At 37.6% G+C, this 23,871-nt stretch overlaps 1 protein-coding gene across 1 annotated transcript in view; it reads left to right on the top strand.

Annotated features, from left to right (window-relative positions):
- Nucleotides 1-1,611: 1,611 nt before the first annotated feature.
- Nucleotides 1,612-23,871, top strand: part of LOC120534599 (EF-hand calcium-binding domain-containing protein 6-like) — a 234,833-nt gene continuing 212,573 nt past the window's right edge. The window contains exons 1-3 of the mRNA XM_039762188.1: nt 1,612-1,755; nt 5,176-5,385; nt 14,649-14,869. Coding sequence (XP_039618122.1) covers nt 5,241-5,385; nt 14,649-14,869 — 366 coding nt within the window. The 5' untranslated portion in view covers nt 1,612-1,755; nt 5,176-5,240. The remainder of the gene's footprint in view (nt 1,756-5,175; nt 5,386-14,648; nt 14,870-23,871) is intronic.

The following is a 23,871-nucleotide window of genomic DNA, read 5'->3' as shown; positions in this document are numbered from 1 at the left end:
GTGACAATGAATCTGCAGTTGTAGAATGTTACCCCACTCCAGCAGAAGGTCCTGATAAAGTTTAAGGCCAGTGGCAGGCAGAGGATCCTGGGTATTTGAAAGGTGCTCCAGGAAGTGAAAGTCAGAGGGGGAAGGCAACACCTGCACCCCAGCATGTTTTACTGAAGGCAGTTGTGACCAGTGTCTAAGACAAACTGACAGCTTTTTGTAAAAGTGCACAAACTAAAGCTATAGTTTTCTATTTCAGAGCATTTTTCATTTCTTTTTAGCATCTGTCTCTAGATATATACAATATATATTGCAATAAACACATTTACTAACAAGCTGGCTATGTGTGTGTATGTTTTTAAGTCCTACATCCTAAACTCATGTTTGCCAAGTTGACTGGCAGTTCTTAACAAGGCCTGGCATTGCATCCAGTGTTGGTTCCTGATTTTGCCAGGATAGGTCCCGACTTGCAAAAAGTGGGTTTGAAACTATTGTACAGCACAATACTTACATCACATATTCCTAACTTCTTTTCAGGTCTTTGTTAATAATCTTGGATGATACTGTCAGTCTGTTTGTTTGCTGGTTTCAGGACCTAATCCATGGTTGTGTCTCCATATTCTTGACAGTAAATGTGTATACAATTGAACATTTTCATTCAATTTACCACACCATTGCAAATTCGTACCTACTATAATATACAGTAACTAGATGTCTTGGTTCATTTGAGGGTGATGTGGACTCAGAAACAATCTGTATCACAGTACAATTCTACACCTCTACAAACTTCTGGATAAAGCTATCTGCCTGCACATAAATATGGCTCAAAACTACACTTCAGTCATAACTACTGTAATTACAAATAATTATCATCACCCTTCTTTTTCATTGCTTTCCTCAAACAAAAAGTAAGGAGAAAGTTGCCTAATTCATTTTCCAAATATTTCTTATACATTTGTTCCTTTTTTGCTCAAGGGTCTTCTGATTATACAGTACGTTTACTTTCAATGAATATTACTTAAAAGCGTAGCATTCATTTTATTCTCAGGTTCCTTCATTCCTTTCCCTTTTCCGCGATTCCACTTAAGCTTTCTATTCCTTAAGTAAAACACGTTTTACACCGCACTGATTGTCAGATGATTGTTTACACATATTTTTTTCTTTCAAGTACTGTTCTCACCAAATTAACCCCAATATACTATTGTCAGTCAGGGGAGACATTTGAGAAATGGCAGCAATAAAATGCCTGCGTTTGCTACACTGCTAACAAACGTCGGGGAGCAGTGGAACGACTCGCTCGACCTACTCATTTATCATGTACTCACTTTACCAACTTAAAACGTCACACTTTACACCTTATTGTTGTTATTATTAATATGACTCGCGCTAGTAGTGACGTCAAAGATTCGCAGAATCAAATTATCCAGCATCTCCACAACAGATCGCTTTCGACCTCTCCCATCTCAATCTCTTGAGCCTGTCCGGTCACTCTCACATGAAGCACAGCGCATGCGTCAAGTAAGCCAATTTAGGGTTTTCAGACGGCGAGCGCAGGCGGGCGTGTCTTCGACTCCATGGCAACATGAGCGCGTCTCTCGGGGCTCCAAGTGGATACGAGGCAAATAGAAGGGTTAGACTGAAGAACCCATGGCGACGTGAAACACTCGCCGCAGGCTCCGATGAGAGTGAGCGCAGGGGAGAAAGCAACAGGATTGAGCATACGGAAGAAATCACTTAAGTACTTTGTTAATATACACTGTGGAAAAGGTAACATACTTATTAATACTACCGGGTTCATAAACACCCCACTTAACTCACGCGGATGTACAGATTTTATTTACGTGGGAACATTCCTACGTTCTTAAGTTTAAGAAGTTTAATTAAATTCCAAAGACTAATCAAACTTTTGAAAGTTAGGAAATGCGAGTGATAAACCAGAAATGTTCATTGCAAAACCAAGTCTAGAGCGTTAAACGTAAAGGGGAGAAGAAGAAGGAAATGAATGGCGAAAAGCTGGAAAGTTTGTCGTATACGTCTGTTTAAAGCTGACAGCTGTGAGATGAACACTCGGCGACTGAGTTTCTTTAAATGTTTTGTCTGGGGCGAGTATTTCAAAAGTATATGTTACACCAATCTGTGTTTTCTACTTTTTCTTTACCCGTAGTAAATCTGTGATGTTGGATGCTTCTGTAGCTGGGATAGTATATCAACCACTGGATTCATGCAGCTCAGGTTTAATTGATCAAGGAAGTCCTGATTTAATTCCAACAAAGCTTAAATCTGCTTTAATTGTTATATCTGAGAAAGTTTTTAGTTAATAGTGGGCGATGGAGTGATTGCCTGTTGCTTCAAAGCAGGTTCAAACGTTGCTACTGCCTGTGTGAAAATAGCACATTCACCTTGGGCTTGTGGAGTTTCCTCAAGTTACTTTGGTGTTCTTCTGAATCAGAATATGAATATGTGTGTGTGTGTGTGTGTGTGTGGTGCTGTATGGAAATGTGCCCTATATGACGGGCTGGCATTGCTCCTGTCTTGAGGTCAGTGCTGCAAGGATAGGCACCATCTACCCAGAGGCCAAGCTGGACATGTGGGTTAGAAAATGAATAGGTGAGTTAAATAACAGTGAGTGCTTTATGCAAATATAACAAGTTACCAGTTTGTTTGCTCTCCTTTCATAATTTTCTTAATTTCACCTCCAAATTAAGGTGTTATATTTAGTTATGTTTCATGTAATTATTTATTAATATGTTTACAGTGGGATAATAATCACATTTAAGAATAAGAAAATTTCAGAGATGTTGCACCCATTACATATATTCATTGTCATAAAGTACTGAGCAGAAGCTGAAAAATCTTAATCAGTATAATTTATAAAATTTAATAAGGCATTATTGTTCTAGTGTTCTTGATTTCCCAATACTGTAAGCGACATTGAGATTTGTGACACTAATGCCAGGGTATCTGTCGGGTCTATCTACGATAGGTTCTGGAGAGTGCATTCCAAAAATTTTACAAAATTAGAAAATTAAAAAAAAATGATGATCCAGTAAAACTTGCCAGTCCTATCCACCTAATTCCTCCAAAATAACAACAATGTCCTTTAGGTCTTACTCTTTTATGGGTTATTCTTTCAATTCAGTAATTAAATAGTTCAACTAGGAGACTGCTGGCTGGGAAGATTGCAAATTGATATTCCAAATTAACATTTTTATAGGTATTTTTATTAACACAAGCTCTTTAATTGAGTGTGTTAGTGGCTTAAATTTATTCAAAAACTTGAATTGTAAACATACATTAATTCTTTGGCTGTTTTTGCTCGTAATGTACCGTATGTATTGGAGAACTGCAATTATTACACTTCTTGTTCATGGAGTAAAATGTAATGTTTAGGTTGTGAAAAAGCTGAAAACTGTTTAATCTCTCATGCATTTATTACAATGTGAGTTTTGGTTTTGACTTTGTTTCGGTGTCACTTTTTTTGGGCCAGTGTATATAACTGTGCTGCTGGTGTATGGCTGTATTTTGCAATAAAATTATCACTATTATTATTTTTTATCTTATTGGGACTAATTAGGAATAGCATTAAAATGCCAGCAACACTAACAGTGAAAAAAACAAAGGTTTTGAAATGATCAGTAGAGAAATACTTGTTAAAATTGAACATAAATAAATAAAAAAAAGCTAAAAAGTATTGTAAATGCTGTAGATATATTATTTCAAAGTTACATCAAATAATTAGATTTTGGTGATGCATAAGACTTTATAAAAATAAGTTGTCCAGAACTTGGAAAGGAGATGCCTGGGATAAGTGCTTTGAAAAAAAGGTGAATAATTAAAAATCAAGAGAATGTAAAAAGTCACCAGGAGACAGGGTTAGGAGTCATGCAAACAACACAAAAATACAAATATTTATAAGAGAAAGAAAATGAATAAAATTAACATGGGTTGTTGAGTGAGTACCTATGAACTAACATTACATAACATTATTTTTTTAATTTTATTGAATTTATTAAAATCAAATAACATTCCATACAAGCAAGTCAAATTTTATAAAAATAGCTTCAAACATTTTCAAACCCACGAAATCCATTTTAGGGTTACCCTGCCAGCCTTGACACCCACCGTCACACTCTCACAATGCCAATTTAGAAACAAATGGCAGCCAACCTCATCTGTATGTCCTTGGGTCATGTGTACTTCAAGGAAAGCCTACAATGTCTCAGGAAAAATGTGTTAGCACTCACAGTGTTACATATACTGAATATATCTTTTTTATTGATGGACAGTAAACATACTGTAAGTAGCTAAGCATTACTGAACATTTCATTTACTTGCATTACTGTGTATGTGACACAAAAATTGCTGGAAAATGCAGTTATTAGCTATATAGACATTTGAAGAGGAGGACAGAAAATCTCTGGTTTAACTATTTTCTCTATTCTGCTATGAGTAGATTGCCACAGTGTCTCTTCACCCTCTGAATAAAGTCAGAAAATCCAAAATGTTCAAAGTGATGCATTTACTGTAAATTTAGTACACAGGATTAGAATGAACAAAGGAGTCATTAAATAAATATTTTAATAAAAAGCTGCTTCCAGGATGGTTAGCTACTCATGTACTTCTGTGTGTCATCCAAAGTATGGACTATCTAATCTATCTATCACAGGGGGAAACTCGGAGAGAGAACACATAGATTCCAGACTGACAGTGAACAGGCGCCTCTAAACTGTACTTCAGTCCCTGGAGTTGTGACTCAGCATTGCTGACTTTTAGGCCATTTCTCTCCTCCGTACGGCATATCTGAAACGGGTTAACAAGGTCCATGGATGCAAACATTCTAGTTTACTCATCTGCTTTTACTGTGGGTGCAATCACTACAGCTATTGGTTAACTTAATTACCATGATAATTTCTATGATAATTTCTATGACAATTTAAACAAATAAACCTTTCACTGTGAGTGTGTTTGCAAATCTGCAGCAACTCAAAAGCATCACATTTCTCTTTGGTGAAGCTGCAAGCTTGACAGTTGGATTAGTGGTTAAGACACTTGACTTGAGCATTGCTCTATGATTAATGGTCAACTTATGCACTTACACATATGGGTGGATCAATAAACAGAGTTTGGCTACTGAAAAAAAGCATCAATGGAATCAACATTGCATTGTTTGTCATTTTGTTTTTGTAGGAATCTAATGAAAAAGACATCATTGAATCGCCATTGGTTTTAAGGTCTCTTTGACTCTTTCCACAATGAGTGCCATACAGAGGACCAGCAATACTCTGACCGCCTTCTACCCCATCTCCCGAGGAATCACAATGGTCTCCAGACCTCCATCTTCCACTGGAAGGCGTCCTTGGTCTTCTTGCACCCAAGCCTCAACCAGATCTTCCACAAGTAAGGCCAAACCAGTACAACTGGAAATCTTTTTTTTTTTTTGAAGGAGGAGCTGTAAAATGATGATTCAATTCAATCTGTTCAACTCAGTAAGTCACCACTGAGACCCTAACCAGAAAAGGTAGATTGAAAGTGAAGTGAATGTTTGGTGAAGTGCATTGCTGTTGTAAATCTTCTTCTGTGTCCAACCTTTTTCTTTTAAACACACTACTGTGAACCCTCGTTTATCGCAGTTAATCCGTTCCAGACTCTACCGTGATAAATGAATTTTCGCGAAGTAGTATTTTTTATTTATAAATCAAATATTTTCGCAGTTAGAGTATAGAAAACCTGTTTACGACCTTCTAAATACGTTTTTTAACATTATTAGAGCCCTCTAGACATGAAACAACACCCTTTATTCACCATTAGACTCGTATTACTCAATATATTAGACAAAATAAGAGAAAATAAGACATATTAGACGTTACAAATATCATATTACTAGGCGCACTCGCCTTTTAAGGCGACCGACTTTTATCTTCAATTATTGTGCGCTCCATGTGTACATCAGGCATGTAAGTGTAGAGAATGAGAACATCAAAGTGTCCATTCATAACATCTTTTTTTTTTTATCCCCTCAAGTGCCTGTCCAAAGTCGTACAATGTCAGCCCGAATCTGTACCGCTAAAGACAGAGTTTCATGCACTAAATAAGCTACAGATGAGAATAAGCAAGCACCATCTCCCCTAATATTTACTACGCGGTGAGGCATTTGTACTCCATCAACATTAATTATTTCCAGAGACATAATTTTTTCTATTTTTCCAGCGCATCGCACACAAAAGCAAGGGAACGATGAGAGCACCAGAACTCTGCTCACATCACGTTGCTTCGTACCTCAAGCCGCAAGTAGTAAGTCTGTAATAAGCGGAATACCACTACGCTTTGCACTCATGGGACGAATTCTCAGAAAGCGCATGCATAGTGACGTAAGTGTGTATGAGAAAAAAATCGCGATAGAGTGAAGCCGCGAAAGTCGAAGCGCGATATAGCGAGGGATTACTGTATAACACTGCATTCTCACATCCATGCCAATCCAGGACAACTGTTAGGTAACACACTTTTATAATGTTATCCACAATATGACCCATGAATAATCTGAGCATGATGCTCCCTCAGAGTCAGAGTATTCTGTGAGTGAAGTTACTCTTGTTACTTGTGACTTGTTAATAGTATATTAGAAAAATAAAAGAGACCGGGAGCAAAGTGTAACACATGTCTTGTTGTCAACAAGTTCAAATATTAGTGTCTCTGAAACCTTTAACAAATTCTTACCAATCACAGTCTCACAATGTTCCACAGTTCCAAATTTGGTGGATCCTTCCATGTAACTGATAACTGATAAACTGATACAAGTTTTTATAATCCTCAGTGACAAATGGCAGTCACCAAGAATACCATCACGCTTTAACTTACTGTATTTTAAACTGTAAGTTAACTTTCTCATATTTTACCAATAGAGTTCAAACTAATGCATCCACAGGTCACAGTGAGAAAGATCTGTTGGAAGGTGATCATTCAGTCAGCACACTGGTTCTAGTTAGGAGTTATAGACGTTCTCTAAGTTTCCTTTTGCTGTTTTATTAACAGCCATTTGCCATCCATCAATGAATTTACTGGGTTCAATTAATCTGAAGTACAAGTTGTGGCTTTTCAATTTCTGAATGCCCATTGGTTAATAGTACTTCATTTGCATAAAATTAACATAATGTTAACGTGTTTGGGTTATGGGGGCAGAAATGATCCCCAGATGTCCCTTTTCCTTGCCATCTCCTCCAAAACCTCAGGGGGGAAACTCTAGTTCCTAGGACAGGCTAGAGATATTGTCTTTCCACTGTGTCCTGGGTCTGCCTTGAGGTCTTGTCATGGTTGAACGTGTCCAAAACATCTCCACAGTGAGGCATCCTAATCAGATGCCGAACCGCCTCATGTGTCTCCTTTTGATACGGATGAGCAGTGGCTCCTCTCTGAGCTGCTCCTAAATGTCTACACTTCTCACCCTGTCTCAAAGGCTGAGCTTAGACACCAATATAAAGGAAGCACATTTCTCACGCTTGTATACATGATCTAGTTCTTTCAGTTACTATCCACAGCTTGTGACCGTAGGTGAGGGCAGGGTTGAAGATTGACTGGTAAATTGAGAGCTTCACCCTTTGATTCTGTGTTCATCACGACTGTCTGGTGCAACATCTACATGATTGTGAATTTTTTTTTTTTTTGAAAACCTTTCTCATGAGACATGGATCTATTTTTATTAATTTACTTGAAATAGAGCAGCATGATGTCACAGTGGGTAATGCTCCAGGAAACTAGGTTTGAATCTTTTTCTCAGGTTAATCCTGTTTTCATTCCCCTTCCTGAAATCAGTTAATTGGCCCACAGTGCATTCGTGTAAACTGAGAAAGACTGACCTAATGATTCTGGGTTAGACTCTTGCTCCTGAAGTCTTTAAGACTGATTTAAACAGAGTCAGAAAGTGTGTGGCAGAATAGATCATCTGAATTAACCCCGAAAAAAGAATCCCTTCCACCCAGTGTTATGTTTAACAATGCATTAGAAACGACAGCAATGTAAAGGTGACATATTTTGACCCAGCCTTTTTATTACTATAAGAAACTGAAGGTAATAGATTGACACTACTACTGCTGCATATTTTCAAACACCAGCAATGTGGTGTTGTGCTTAAGGAGTCCAGTAGTTAAGTCTGAGTTCCATTTACTCGTGGTGATTCTTACATAACCTACCTATGCTCCAGTTTTACAAAGTATATTGTGGGTGCCATGTAGGGCAGATGGGCATTCCAGCCACAGGATGGTCGAGCAGAAGCCAGAGGACAGCAGCATTTCCTTCCCCCATATGTTAGGTAGCAGTGGTCGGCTGAAGGCATCCCAGCTTGGACACCCGCAGGGGTTCATGGGAAGTGGAGTCTGGAAGTGCAACCCTGTTTGCGTCCTTGGGTGCCACAAGGGAGCTCTTTCGGGGGAGGATGGCCCTGGTTCCCAAACAACCCTGAAGTGCTCCCAACAAGTCATGCCAGGTCACTGGAAGCTATTCTGGGTCCAGCATGAAGTAAGCTTGTTGCCTTACCTCAGGGGTGTCAGAGTTGGGATGCAACTGGTGAGACTCAACTGGAGGTGGAAGGAGATGAAAGAGTTTCATTGATTTTGTATGGTCATTGACTGTGCTTTATTGTACAAGGTGCTTAAAGGATTAAAAATCTGTTTTTTGAACCAGTGACTGTATTGGGCATTATTATGTTTGGGTTTTCGGGCTTGATGGTTCCCCTACTTTTTACAACATGTAAACAATTGCAACAAAGGTCTGTAGTATAAAGGCACTTCATTACATAAAGTAGAAGAGAATAGTAAAGGTGACAATTGCCTTCTAGGAACTGACCCATATGACCAATCTGTTTTTTGAGATGTTTTGTTGTTTTGCAAAACTGTCTTTATTGTGCAGAGCCAACTTCTGACTAGAAGGCACTCTGTTGAACAAATTCAGCTGTTTGTGATGTGCCATCTATAGAAACATGTAACAATCTAACAGATGATGCATTGCAAACATTTGCACTGTGGTTGAGAGTCCTATGCCAAATGCTGAATAATTGAAAAGTAAGGCAACAGACCAGCAACTAACACAATAACTAAATAAATTAAAATTGTAACCAGAAAAAATATAAGAAATAAAATGATTGATAGCGAGACTGCTAATCTCACTTGAGTCCTTTAAGTCAAGTCAAAGTGAACTTTATTGTCATCTCAACCATATACAAGTATATAGATAGACGAAACTGTGAAACTCAGGGTCCACAGAGTAACAACATAACGTGCAAATAATAAATTTAAAAGTAGAATTAAAGTTTAAATTTAAAATTAAAACACAAACAAAGACAAGACAAAGCATTCCGGTGATCTGCCCTCTTTGTTACAGCCTTTTAAAGTTCATCTGGAAAGGTCTGACCATCTTAGTTTCACCTGTTAGCCTGTTATTCACAGCAGCCGCTCTCCAGTATCCAGAGGTTCTTATGTGTTCAGGGAATTGTTTGTTTGTCTGTTTGTATATATATATATATATATATATATATATATATATATATATATATATATATATATATATATATATATATATATATATATATATATATATATATATATATAATATGTGGACACTAGAGGTTGCTGCAGCTCCTCAATCCCAGAACACAAGTGCAGTCACACAGTCAAAAGGCTTCAATATAAATGATTTTATTAAATGCACATACTGTATACAGGTTTCAATAGTCCTTTCACAGACTTTCCTCCACAGTAAATGCTGAATATCTCTAGGCAAGCTTTGCCCACCTCCTCCTGACTCGGCTCACCTGGATGAGGTCGGGTGGCTCCTATTATCTCAGGACCCAGCAGTACTTCAGGTGTCAAATGATTACAACTTAGCAGCACTTACGAGTCAGGCGGAACCTCCTTCGAGTTGTATACCTTTTTAATAGCTCTCTCTGATGGCTCCCACACACCCCGACAAGGCTGTTCTCCCATGCTACAAGTCCCAAGGTGCCCTGCGGGAGTATGAATGGGAGCTCTGCCCGAGGAAAGCTGTTAATTGGGTTCTCCTGCAAGGACCTGAATACCACAAAGAGTGGGAAACTAGATGTAAAATGGTATACCAACCTGTTGTAACCTGTCATCTAGGAAAGAAAGCTAGGTATCTTTGTCCTCGTCTCAGCTGACCTTCCGCTAATCAATCGCTGGAGTCATTACTACCGAAGATTCTTTTATGATTTTTAAGGTTGGTATTCCTGTCAGGACTAATAACAATCTGCGTCCTTTTAAGGATGCCAACAGTGTGAACCTGGCTACAGTGACAGTTAAGTTTGGTTAAAATGCAAGGGAAAAAGTGAAGTTTGGAGTCACAAACAGGAAGAGACTTCTATTATGCAGTAGCTACAAAGCTGTATAGGCAGAAGCCAATTTGAATCACGTAGGTCAGTCTGTGCCACCTTCTCTGACTTGGTCTCCTATAATGGTCAGAAAATAAAAAATAGGTCAAAAATTGTACAGCACCCCCGTATGGTATTTACACCTTAAGGGTGTCCTAAAAATATATTTAGTTACTATCTGCCAATGGAATGTTGCCTTTATATATCATGGTGGTTTTGTTGCTGTCATTCTGATCTGTTTTGTATTGCATTTTTTTCATCTTAAGTCTATGATGTTGCTTGCTGTTAAATGTGGCACATTAAATAAATAAAGATCGTTTTATTTACTAAGGGCGTTTTTTTTTTTTTGAGACACTGGCTTTTATTTTTCTAGATGGGGACAGTGTAAAAATGAACTCCTACCTTAAACCAAATGCTCCTTGGATAAGGTTTAGTGCTCGATCATTTTCCACAAGAAAAATAGGACTTTGAAAATGGTTGATGAATGAAGCTTCATTGGTTGTCCATCATTTTGCAATTCAACCAATTTCCAAACCATTTTAGCTTTCATCAGCTGTTAAGAGAGTATTTGTATACAGAATTAATGTGAACCTTACCGTTTTTTAATGTTGAATAACATTTTGAAACATAGAAATGAAGCACTAAATTGGGCCAATATATTGATATGCATATCTATACTAATAAAAGGCAAAGCCCTCACTGACTCACTCACTCACTCTCTCATCACTAATTCTCCAACTTCCCGTGTAGGTAGAAGGCTGAAATTTGGCAGGCTCATTCCTTACAGCTTACTTACAAAAGTTGGGCTGGTTTCATTTCGAAATTCTACACGTAATGGTCATAACTGGAACCTATTTTTTCGTCCATATACTATAATAGACATCTACTCGATGCCCGTGGGAGGCGGAGTTACACCTCCCACGTAATTTAGTACCTGCCCATATAAGGCCGTCCATCAGCGGCAATACAATAGAAACACTGCCGCTAAATATTCACGGGTGAAGGACTGTACTTATACAGAGGAAGATGAGATGGTCAGGGTGGTGTTTGGCACAAACTCGGCGAAACTGCGAGAGAAACTTTTAAGTGCCGGGTCTTAGCTAACATTAAATACAGCCGTGGACATCGCACGACGATGCATGTACACCGAGTGGCTCACGTGAAATGATGCAGTGCACAGACAAAAAGCAACAGTTCCAAAGAGTGCTGAACAAAAACCGAATTACACAATTGACAAGGCAGCAAAAAAATATGAAGCGTATGATACATACAAGCATATTCATAAGTGCAGCTATTGCAGAAACAAAGCACACGGTGGAAAAAGTCAATGTCCCGCTAAAGGAACACAGTGTAAAAAAAAAAAAACGTGCATGCAGTGTGTCACGTCTCAGATAAAGAGGAAGACGAGCTGTTTATTGATGCAGTAAGAAACGAATTGATGAATGAAACCTGTCATCTTTACAACGATTGACAAACACGGAATGTAACTTAAACACAACACATCCTACAAATACGAACCTGATTGAAAGAAATAATGATAATCAAATCCTTGATGACAGCAACACTTCTAACACTCACAAAACAATTACTTTATATTGACACTCATGTTACGTTATTTTTAAAATGTTCCATTTTCTTTTTCATAACTTCTTTAACACACTACTTCTCGCGCTGCGAAGCGCGGGTATATATATATGATATATATACCCCGATCTACATACGCTCAAATAGATAAACCACACGCCGTGGCACAATGGTAGAGCCTTCGCCTCTAGCGCCGACGACCGAGGTTCGATTCCCGAGAGGGGGTGCACTGAGTATGTACGCGCGCTTCCCGATTCATTTTACCTTCGCATCCCCTTGGTTTGAGACGTATGAAAAAATATGCGGTTAACACAGAAAGACAGATCACCAATTGAAGCTTTATGAATAATGGATACTTTATTCGCCATCAATGATTGTTTTGGTGAAGCCATATTCAGTGTATTCATTCGATGAACGGTAAAAAGTAAGAGCGAGGGGAGGGTGACTTATTGAGGCACGCAGGCATAACCACAATAGCACGCGGGCTCGATGTACTGTACTGTATGTACGTCAACTCGATCTGAATTGCGCGATCACATTCGAAAAAATATATCTTTTCAAGTTCTATTTAGTCCATATGTGTCAAACTCAAGGCCCACGGGCCACATCCGCCCGCGTGTAATTATATCCGGCCGCGAGATCATTTTATATACTGTATTATTGTTATTAATGGCCCGGGGATATGAAGCGCTGGTAACACAATAAACTACAGATCCCATAATGCAGCGCTTCAGCTGCCTTGCCAACACTTACGCGTTAATCAAGTCTAGCTTATGATGCTGCAAGTTATTGCGAAGCTAGCCCACACGATGCCGAAGAGTAAAGGTGATTCTGAACATAGAGCCTTTAAAAACCGATGGGAGGCTGAGTATATGTTTACTGACATTGCCGGTAAACCCATGTGTCTCATTTGTGGAGCTAATGTGGCTGTAATTACAGAATTTAATCTAAGACGGCACTATGAGACAAAACATCAAGATAACCTGAAAGACCTGAATGCAATGCAGAAGATACAGAAAGCAGAAGAGTTAAAGAAGAATCTGACACTTCAGCAGATGTTTTACCCGTGCAAAATCACAAAGTGATTTCAAGTGAAGCTGCTTTTATGGGAGACACAAATGCACCAGTGCAACTTGCCCCACTTTCCCTGTTGCCAAGTAATGTTGAACCAAGTCGGCACTACGGTGTTCCCAAATACACACTTTGCTGATAAACTGAGCGCACTGAGTTCACATGGCGCTTTGGTGACTTTGAAGAACAAAAAAAGAATTTTGAGTTGTTTCGCAACCCATTTGCCGTCGATGTGGAAACTGCACCTGTGCAGATTCAGATGGAGGTGATTGAGCTGCAGTGTAATGGCACACTGAAGGCAAAGTATGATACTGCACGGCCCGCACAGTTTATTCACTCCATTCCTGCACAAATGCTCCAGCTCCGTCTACATGTGGCTCGAACCTTGTGCATGTTTGGTAGCACATATCTGTGTGAGAAGCTCTTCTCAGTCATGAAGACTAACAAAACAGCACACAGGAGTCGCCTCACTGATGAGCACCTGCAGTCCATCCTGAGAATCTCCACAACACAGAACCTCACACCAAACATAAACGAACTTGTTGCCAAAAAAAGATGCCAGGTGTCCAGCTCTGATAAAATGACATAAGAGCAAAGACAACTGAATGATTTGATTTGTTATTGCTGAAAAGAACACATTTTATTTATATTTCCAGGTTTTGTTATGCAGCATGTTCATATTTGAATTTTGAATAATTTTGACAGGATATATTTTTATGGAGAGCAAAATCTTTTGGGATATTTAAAATTTAAGTTTATTTTTTATATAAAATTACATAAGAGTAAAGAAATTTGAATGTTTGTTCTTTTAACGTTTACTTTATTTCTAACTTGTATAATTTAGACAGGATATATTTTTATGGAGAGCAAAATATTATAAGTTATTTAAGGTTTGAGTTGATTTATTCCAGAATAATATTCCTGTCTGTTTTTATTCATATTTATGTTCAAAAAAGTTACGTTTTAAAAGTTTTAAAGTTTTAAAAGTTTACTTTTAGTGTGTTCAATAAATGTTTATCCTGTTCGGCCCGCAACCTAAAGTGTGTTTTGGATTTTGGCCCCCTGTGCAATTGAGTTTGACACCCCTGATTTAGTCGACACAAATATCTTTGGTTGGAATGTAAGGCGAATTTACTCTTTACATTTGTATGGTGAAGAAAAATTTATGCAATGATGCCTACATTTAACTTACATTCCTACCAAAGATATTTCTGTCGACTAAATCAAAATTCCTTCTATTTAAAATTTAAATAGAACTTGAACAGATACGATAGTTCATAATATCCACGCAGACTTGCACGTAAGAGCGGGAGTCATACTTTTTAACAAACAGCGTATTGCACTGATACGAAATAGCCTGCCCATTTAATTATTTAGGAATGGATAAATAAATTAATATTTTGTACAAATAATGTTTTTCATTTTTCTTCCTTAATGGATTCTGCCACCCCCAGCAACAGTTGCTCGCACCCCAAAGAGTGTATGTACAGTATGTGTATGTGTGTATATATATATATATAAAGTGCAGGTATTTTGCTAGTATAGATATATTTACTGGTCCAGACATCTGTGCTCCCATGTTTTTATTCTCCTTAATAAATTGCTCTACATTTTGTTAATGCTCTTCTTTCAGGTAATTCCGTTGATGTCACTGCAGATCCCTACTTGTCCAATGCGGAAATTGAAAACATTGTTTTTCAAAGAGTAAAAGAAAAACAGACGGATCTAAGGAAAGCTTTCCGTGTGTATGATGTGGAGAATAACTTGACAGTTACTACAGGGGAGTTCCGTCGGGTAGTTGAAAGCTTCATTCAGCCATTGACAGATGCACAGTTTAGCACACTTTTGAAAAAGGTGAGTATATTTAGATGACATTTCATAATCCATTTGTAATAATTTCTAATCCATGTACCCCAAATCTTGAGTGTTTATAGGAGAATGGCTTGATGACAGCTACTACACTCACTAAAGTTAAAGTATCTTTAGAGTGACATTCTAATTGAAAGTACTTTCTTTGACATCCACCACTTGGAATGTATCGTTGGTTCATCCCCTTTTGGTGTCAGAAACAGGTTGGACACAGGTTCGAGGGTTGGGGTAGTAGCCCAACACAGTAATCCCATTTTAATTTAAAAAACAAGTACATATATTTAAAAGAAACACAGGAGTAATTACTGGGTGATAGAGCTTTGTCAGGTTCTAAATAAACACATGCTTTTGGCCAGTGGGCTGAATATTGAATATATAGTAAATGTCCTGGAAAAGGCGGGGCTTGGGCTGACAGCAGAGGTGTGATCACAGGTCCTCTGATGCTTACTCTTTGGAGCTGAAGGCAGAAATGAAGAGGTTGTCAGCGACAGCATCTCATCTTGTCAAATTGGTGAAATTGCTTACTTCTGCGGAGCTCTAGTGGTGTTCCCAAAGCTTATATGTGTGATACAATGAAGTAAAGAAGGAGCTGATTAAACGCGTTTTAGAATCTGGACTGTATTAGCTCGGCATCTGTACAAGCTGATTCAGTTTTCCTCTGACTTTTGTTTTTCTGGCAATCGAGTAAAGTCGGATTAGAAAGATTAAATATGAAGATGAGATAGTTACATGAGACCCAAGAGCATAAGAAATTTGACAAACGAGAGGAGAATATCGGTAAGCTGTCCCAATATCTCATCCAGATTCTTGCTAAAGGTGGTCAAGGTTTCGGCTTCAAGTACATGTTTTGGTAGTTTGCTCCAGAGTCCCACAATTCTTTGAATAAAGAAGTGCTTCCTGGCTGTAGTTTTAAATGCACTTCCCCTTAATTTCCACTGATGTCCTTGATTGTGTGACTTACCCTTAAGCTGAAAGAGTTCTGCTGGTTCTACTTTATCAGTGTCTTTGAGAATTTTAAATACCTGGATTAGGTCCCCATGCATTCTCCTTTGCTTGAGACTAAACAGGTTTCATTTTCTGAGTCTGTCGTATGACATGTCCTTGAGTAATGGGATGCACCTGGATGTTCTGCTCTGTGCAGCTTCAAGTGATACTATGTCTTGGGCTGCAACCTTGTAGCTTACCATAAGTAAAAGCCCTTATTCCAAGTTCAAGAAATGCTATTGAGAGACTAAATATATACAATATATTTGCATTTAATAGATTGATCTTGTCTAGGATGACATAGTAGTGCAATTGTTAGCACTGCTGTCTCGCCTTTCCAAAAGATTGGGTTGAAATCCTGACTCAGTTAGTGCTCTTGAGGAGTTTGAACAAGTTCTTTTGCTTTTTATATGTATTTTTTTCTGATAATTTGGTATACCTCCCACAGCCAAAATACAGTCATAGGAAAAAGTTTGGGAACCCCTCTCAGCCTGCATAATAATTTACTGTACTTTCAATAAAAAAGATAACAGTGGTGTGTCTTTAATTTTCTAGGAACACCTGAGTACTGGGGTGTTTTCCGAACAAAGATTTTCAGTGAAGCAGTATTTAGTTGTATGACATTAAATCAAATGTGAAAAACTGGCTGTGCAAAAATGTGGGTCCCCTTTTAATTTTGCTGATTTGAATGCATGTAAATGCTCAATAATGATTACTTGCAACACCAAATTGGTTGGATTAGCTCATTAAGCCTTGAACTTCATAGACAGGTGTGCCCAATCATGAGAAAAGGTATTTAAGGTGGTCATTTGCAAGTTGTGCTTCCCTTTGACTCTCCTCTAAAGAGTGACAGCATGGAGTCCTCAAAGCAACTCTCAAAAGATCTGAAAACAAAGATTGTTCAGTATCATGGTTTAGGGGAAGGCTACAAAAAGCTATCTCAGAGGTTTAAACTGTCAGTTTCAACTGTAAGGAATGTAATCAGGAAATGGAAGGCCACAGGCACAGTTGCTGTTAAACCCAGGTCTGGCAGTCCAAGAAAAACACAGGAGTGACATATGCGCAAGATTGTGAGAATGGTTACAGACAATCCAAAGACCTGCAAGAACATCTTGCTGCAGATGGTGTATCTGTACATCGTTCTACAATTCAGCGCAATTTGCACAAAGAATATCTGTATGGCAGGGTGATGAGAAAGAAGCCCTTTCTGCACTCACGCCACAAACAGAGTTGCTTGTTGTATCCAAATGCTCATTTAGACAAGCCATATTCAATTTGGAACAAAGTGCTTTGGACCGATGAGACAAAAATTGAGTCATTTGGTCATAACAAAAAGTGCTTTGCATGGCGGAAGAAGAACACCGGAATTCCAAGAAAAACACCTGCTACCTACTGTCAAATTTGGTGGAAGTTCCATCATGCTGTTGGGCTGTGTGGCTAGTTCAGGGACTGGGGCCTTGTTAAAGTCGAGGGTTGGATGAATTCAACCCAGTATCAACAAATTCTTCAAGATAATGTTCAAGCATCGGCAACAACGTTGAAGTTATTCCAACAAGACAATGACCCAAAACACAGTTCGAAATCTACAGAGGCATTCATGCAGAGGCAGAAGTACAATGTTCTGGAATGGCCGTCACAGTCCCCTGACTTGAATATCATCAAAAATCTATGGGATGATTTGAAGCAGGCTGTCCATGCTTGGCAGCCATCAAATTTAACTGAACTGGAGAGATTTTGTATGGAAGAATAGTCAAAAATACCCCCATCCAGAATCCAGACACTCATCAAAGGCTATAGGAGGCATCTAGAGGCTGTTATATTTGCAAAAGGAGGCTCAACTAAGTATTGATGTAATATCTCTGTTGGGGTGCCCAAATTTATGCACCTGTCTAATTTTGTTATGATGCATATTGCATATTTTCTGTTAATCCAATAAACTTAATGTCACTGCTGAAACACTACTGTTTCCTTAAGAAATGTCATACATTAAAAGGAATTTGCTTTTTTTCAAGCTCAGCCAATGATAAACAAAAAAAAGAATTAAGAGGGGTTCCCAAACTTTTTTATATGACTGTACGTGCAAGTCCAGCTGAATCATGCATCTAAGGGTCTGTTTTTCCATGCATCTGAAGTTGATAGGATAAGTGACAATGATCCAGAATGTGCAGGTTTAGAAAACAGATAAACAACAAAAACTCTTTTTATGTTTCACCCCTGTATACTGTGAAAGAACCAGTCTCAACACATTTAAAATGGTTTGGGGCAGCCACCCATATATTGTCACTGATGCATAAATTGGAGTCCCAGATTAAACCGAACTGTTAAGCCAAAGATGATGGCTTTAAAGGAAGTGATGTCATTCATTTCGGAACCAGAAGTGACGTGTTTCTTAGTGCCGGAACTGAAATTGGCATTGTTAAAGTTGAATTGGGCAGAATTTTCCGTATCTGATTTGCAGAAATAACAACAGAAGGTTTAATGCACCCTGCCACCCCTTGGCCTTGCATGGAATTACCTTCCTTTGGTCCATTCAGCTTCCTCTTAAGTGCACGTGTTTGACAATAAGTATTGGAAATATTAGTTATTGTTATTGATCAGTCATATTTGATTGCAATGATTCAAATGTGCAGTATTGGAATTGTGGTCAGCAGGTCTAATCTAAAAAGAAAATTAGACTGAAAATGATATAGGAGCATCAAGAATTTGGTGTACTTCACAATCTACAACAACTAACTCGAGGTCTGCCTAATTATTAAATCTCTAAATAACTGTGCCTGAAGTCACCAACAACCAGCACATTACAGAGGTGAAGACATCACAATCTACTGTTCACACAAGGCTTAACAGCAGAATAATTTAGGCCACACCACAGATTAAGACACCTTCTTTAGCACCAAGGCCAGATTAGAAGCCAAGTGTTATGGATAAAATGTTTAAGGACACACCTTAAAAAAGTGATGGAAATGTTGAAGTGTAGAGAAAATAATAAGCTTGTCACAATCAAAATAACACCACAATCATCTGAGAGACCTGGAGACTGCAGTGTTCTAGTATGGGTATGTAAGGCCTCCTCTAGGGCTATCTTGCTTGTCTTTATTTATGATGTGACTAGTGATTGTAGCAATTGAATGAATGTTTGGAACTTCTTGTTCTGACTATGTTGAAGAAAATGTCTCCAAACCTGCTAGATGGCCCTAGGCGAGGACTCGTAACACGTTATCAGTTCACAAATGTTTTCAACAGGGGAGAAAAAACTCCTGAACACAATTCTGGACAAGGACCTGGGAAGAAAACTGGAGTTCCCTGACAAAAAAATTCAAACTAAGAGCATGGGATCCATGAGACACTGAGCACTGTGCCACTGCACTGTATATATAGAGGAAGAGAGAGAGAGCGAGAATGTCATTTTTGGTATTGTGCAATATGAACATTTGTATATACAGAAAAAATAGCCATTTTTATTTAATTATCACAATACTGTATTCTTTAATTTGATTAGGTGTTAAGCTCCTTTCATTTTTTTTGAGCAAAAAAAATCTTTCTTAGACTAAATAAATAACACATTTGGTAGTTATTCAGTGGCCTGAAATGTTATGACTAAGTGAAACTTTAAATCACAGTTAAGCTGCACTGTGATATTTTGTGTAGTTTAAATGTAATATTTTTTCTAGTAAAGTAGCTTGTTATATCTTGTTTAGGCAATATTATGCGGTATAACCAATACATTTATATCAACATAGTTATGGAGTGACTTTCAACTTTGCCAGTGGTAATTCCTGCTTATGCCACTAGGTGTCTCAAGTTAGCTAAGTGAGAATAAACTATGAATACATGTGGAAACAGATGCAATGATAGAACTTCATCGATTCCAAAAGGAAAGATTCCTCCTTGCAAAATCGAATATACATTATACTGCAAAACATTTTCAAAAACTATTACACAAATACAATTACTTTTAATAGTAATACTTTCTTAATTTTGATTTATTTCCTTGGTTGAACTGCATGCTGTCATCACTGTATTTATTGCTTTGTTTGTTTGGGACTGTAAAGCTGATTATTTTTACTTTAACTCCTAAATTTTATTTGCCACCATTGGACTTACTGACCGCTGCTTTTTCCAGCATTTGTTTTCCCATTAGAAGGATTTCACTTTTTCCATTTGCACAGCAGCAGACTTAATAATAGATACTTTTAGATTAAAATAAAATAAATACATTGGAGATACATATCGTGGCACATATGTAATGCAGTAACAGAAACCAGTTAAGACTGCAGAAACAATGCCTCATTTTGTTTTACCTTCTTTTATTTATAATTTTATTAGTACGATGGTGAAGTTAACAGTGTATTTGATAGAATGAGCACCACAATGTTGCGTTTTTAGTTTTCACGTGTGTCATAATTTTGTGTCTGGTTGCCATGTTATATGAGACAGCAGCTTAATTAAAGAAATGTCCAGCCTTTGTTCAAATAAAGATAAGACATTGTGAGAAACTTCGTGATTGGGCAAAATGACTTCACTTCTGACTTTGTTCAATGTCTAAATGTTTAGTGTCACCTGAAGTGATGGTCACTCGATTTGTGCTAATAGCAAATGTATCTCAGCTACCACTGACTCTTCTGTTTTGATATTTGATTAAAGCATTTTTAAAATCCTTTAGTAGGTTATTATTTATTGCTATTCTGCTGCCACCATTTTGTGATGTCTTTTCATGGGTGCCGGTATTTCCTTAATGTTATTGGGAGTGGTTGTTGACCACTTGACTCACATATAGGGTGGTCCAGATCTAATTATGCAATTTTTATTACGCTATAACTTATTTAGTTTATTACATAGAAAATCACCTGAAAAATCCTGGACCATCAAGAAGTGTGCGAACTGACGACATGAAGAATCGTCTTCTCACCGAACTGGAATCATCCCCGCATAAATCAAAGTCATCCAGACGATCTGGATCTGCATAATTAGATCTGCACCACCTTGTAGTGCGACATCTGGCATCACCACACTGCCAGTACAAAACACGGCGGCACAAGAGCATCAGCATTTAAGTTTTTGGTTTAAAAGTTTATTAACAGCTCTTGTGTTTAAATTAATTACTTTTTTGACGTTTGCTTATAATTTTTGGGTTACATTCATTTGTTTTTCATTCTTGATTCTCATTTTGGTTTTGGTCTCATTGTCATTATCACTTTCAGGTATCAAATGCACTAGTTTTTTTTTTTTTTTAATTCCTTTAAGCTTTTTATTATCTTTTAAGGACTAACATATTTTTGTCACCATAAAAACAACACTGATGTTCCCTTCAAACAGAAAAATAATCTCTGCCACTCCACTTAAAATTTGACAGTGAGTGTCAGGGTCTCAGTAGGGGATGTTTGAAATCCATTTTTCTTCATTTTAAAATGTCCCAACTACGAGAATGGAGTAACAATTTCTAGTTTTGGTAAAAGGCAAGACAAGGCAAAAGAAATAACTTGCTTAAGTTTTACTGTACTTGACTATGACTTTTGAATAAGATTACTGAATAATATTTTGTTTTTGGCCTGCTGAGTGATTATTCTTCTGGTCGTTTTACCATTCAGATGGTCGTTTGCATCATTTACGCATTCCATTTTGGTTTGCTTGACCCATTTAACGATATTTTACTAAAGATACATGTGTTTGTGATGTTGTGACCATATAACTGGATGACTTGACGTGTGGAGCAATGTGAGATTTTTGCATTTGACATTCTGATATTGTTTGCTGTAGTCCAGCATTGATTACTTCTATCAGAAAATCTGCATGAAAACTTGACATAAACTTTTTTCTCGTCCGTCAGTACAAACTATGTGAGGTAAGTAATACATACGTAAAATCACTTTTCAATGGAGTATTCCTTTAAAAACACTTTACTGTAAGCCATGGATCAGTTTTACACTTCTCTGTCCCGCTACCTTGGCCTATGGAGTGTCTCTTTCTCCTGTGGGTTGAACTCACTTTCTCAGACTCCAGCTCACCAGTTCCACACCGCAGTGTCTTCTGGACATGAGTGAATTCTGCCTACACTGGTATAATACGGAAGACAATTCAATAAGTTTACCACAATTTAAACACATTTTAAATGTCAGTGGAAAGATCTAGAAAGAATTAGTGAGTCAGAGATGTGATAAATTATTAAAGATGTTGAAAATTGACAGATAGATATATTTTGGGGGTTTATATTCCATTATAAAAGTAGGGCTTTTAACAATGGCATTTGTTAAAAATGAATCTTTACACAGATTTTTTTAGCCAAGGCTTTTCTTCACACTGCCGTTTTTTCTTAGTGGTTTGTCACAAAGCTTTTATTGAAAGGTTTTTCACTAGTTTAATGTTAAACCATCTTTTCTTTTTTATTCATTTTGTAAATGTGATGCACATTGTAATTTCATTTAACCTGCAGATCTGTAATCATTACACGCTCCATTGGCCTAGTCTATGTATAAATGCAGCAAGGCGTTTAATAGCATCATTCTACACTAGCTGTGTTTGACTGATTTGTAACTTTCATTTTAAAAGTATATTTTATGCTGAGATTAGTTTAGCGCATGCCTCAATGATACTTTTTTTTTTATCATTCTTTCACTCTTAAAGAATTTAATGTTAGAATTGTGTGGGTTTGTTATTTGTGGCAGACTTACATGAGAAAATATGCATGTGTGAGCATGTTTGGTGGAATATTTCTTTTCTTATGTTACTTTAAATGTTTTCAAAGGAAAGAGCGCTTATTATTATTTGTGATCATTTCTAAATGAACTCCTTTGTGTCTTGTGCACTGACAGACATTTAATTTCCTTTATTCTTATGCAGACTGCCTGACGACAAGAATATGGAAATTGAGATGATTTAATAACATGATATTAAAGAATAATTGTGGGTGTCAAGAACATTCTAGATGTGATAGGAATAAAATTACAATTTGAATGGTCTAATAGATTTCTATTACCAGCTCCTCTATACAGTACATAAGAGAAGTATCTTTGATTCTGGAAAGGTTAGACGTTAGGTCATGTCTATTTATTTTTATTACAAATTGTAATGAAATGCATATTTATTTCACTCTAGTTATTTTTTATGTTTTTTTTCCCATACAGTTACACAATAATCATTTTTCTGTAGTGTGACACACTGTTTAGTGCTGGTTCCTTATAAATCCATGGGACTTGGTTTAATTTTTCGCCTCTGCACCGTGGACTTGGAGTGTGCAGGTTTTCTTCTGTATGAATGGATTTTATTTGCGGGGCTCACAAGACATGCTGTTTGTGTTATGTTAAGTTAATTGGTCACTTTGAAATGTGCCTGAAATGAAAATGCCCCTTGAGGAACTGGCACCTCTTCTAGGGGTTTCTATGGTTGGTTGTGCCTTATACCCAACAATGCTGGATTGGCTCCAGCTTCTGACGATACTGAATTACTTGAAGATTTGGGTTTTGCTGTATCCTCTAATAATATTGACGTAAATCTAAAAAATTGTTAGAGAGTTAAGCAATGGGACTGTGTATCATAAATAAACCATGAGTTCAGTATCCCAACTACCTCCCCTGTTTTCAGTTAATCAAAGTTAGTTTGCTATCTTAAGCAGAGTGAGTGAGTGTTACTGAAATTTGATTGTAAGATCACTAATGTAATGTGGGAGGTTAAATGGTTAATAATGGTGAGGCATCTCCATCATCCCATATGAAGAGTGGTAAAATAAATGGATCAAAGGCCACTTTATTTCAAAATATGTTGCCAACTAGTTTAGAGTGCAGGATTCGTTCAATACCCAATAATCCAAAGCAAGCTGAGCATGTTCAGGCCTGGCCAGTACTTGGATGAGACTCAATCTAGGGAAAGCTTGGGACACTGCTAGAAGAGGTGGGTTTGTGGCCATCAGGGGTTCTTATCTTGTACTCTGTGTGTGGATCCCAATGCCCCAGTGCAGTGGCAGGGACACACTGCTTAAGAAATGGTGTCATCATTTGGAGAGATCCAGA

The sequence above is a fragment of the Polypterus senegalus genome, chromosome 8 (assembly GCF_016835505.1).
Source record: "Polypterus senegalus isolate Bchr_013 chromosome 8, ASM1683550v1, whole genome shotgun sequence".
NCBI lineage: Eukaryota > Metazoa > Chordata > Cladistia > Polypteriformes > Polypteridae > Polypterus > Polypterus senegalus.
The sequence above is the reverse complement of the archived record's forward strand: the minus strand, read 5'-3'. Positions and strand labels throughout refer to the sequence as shown.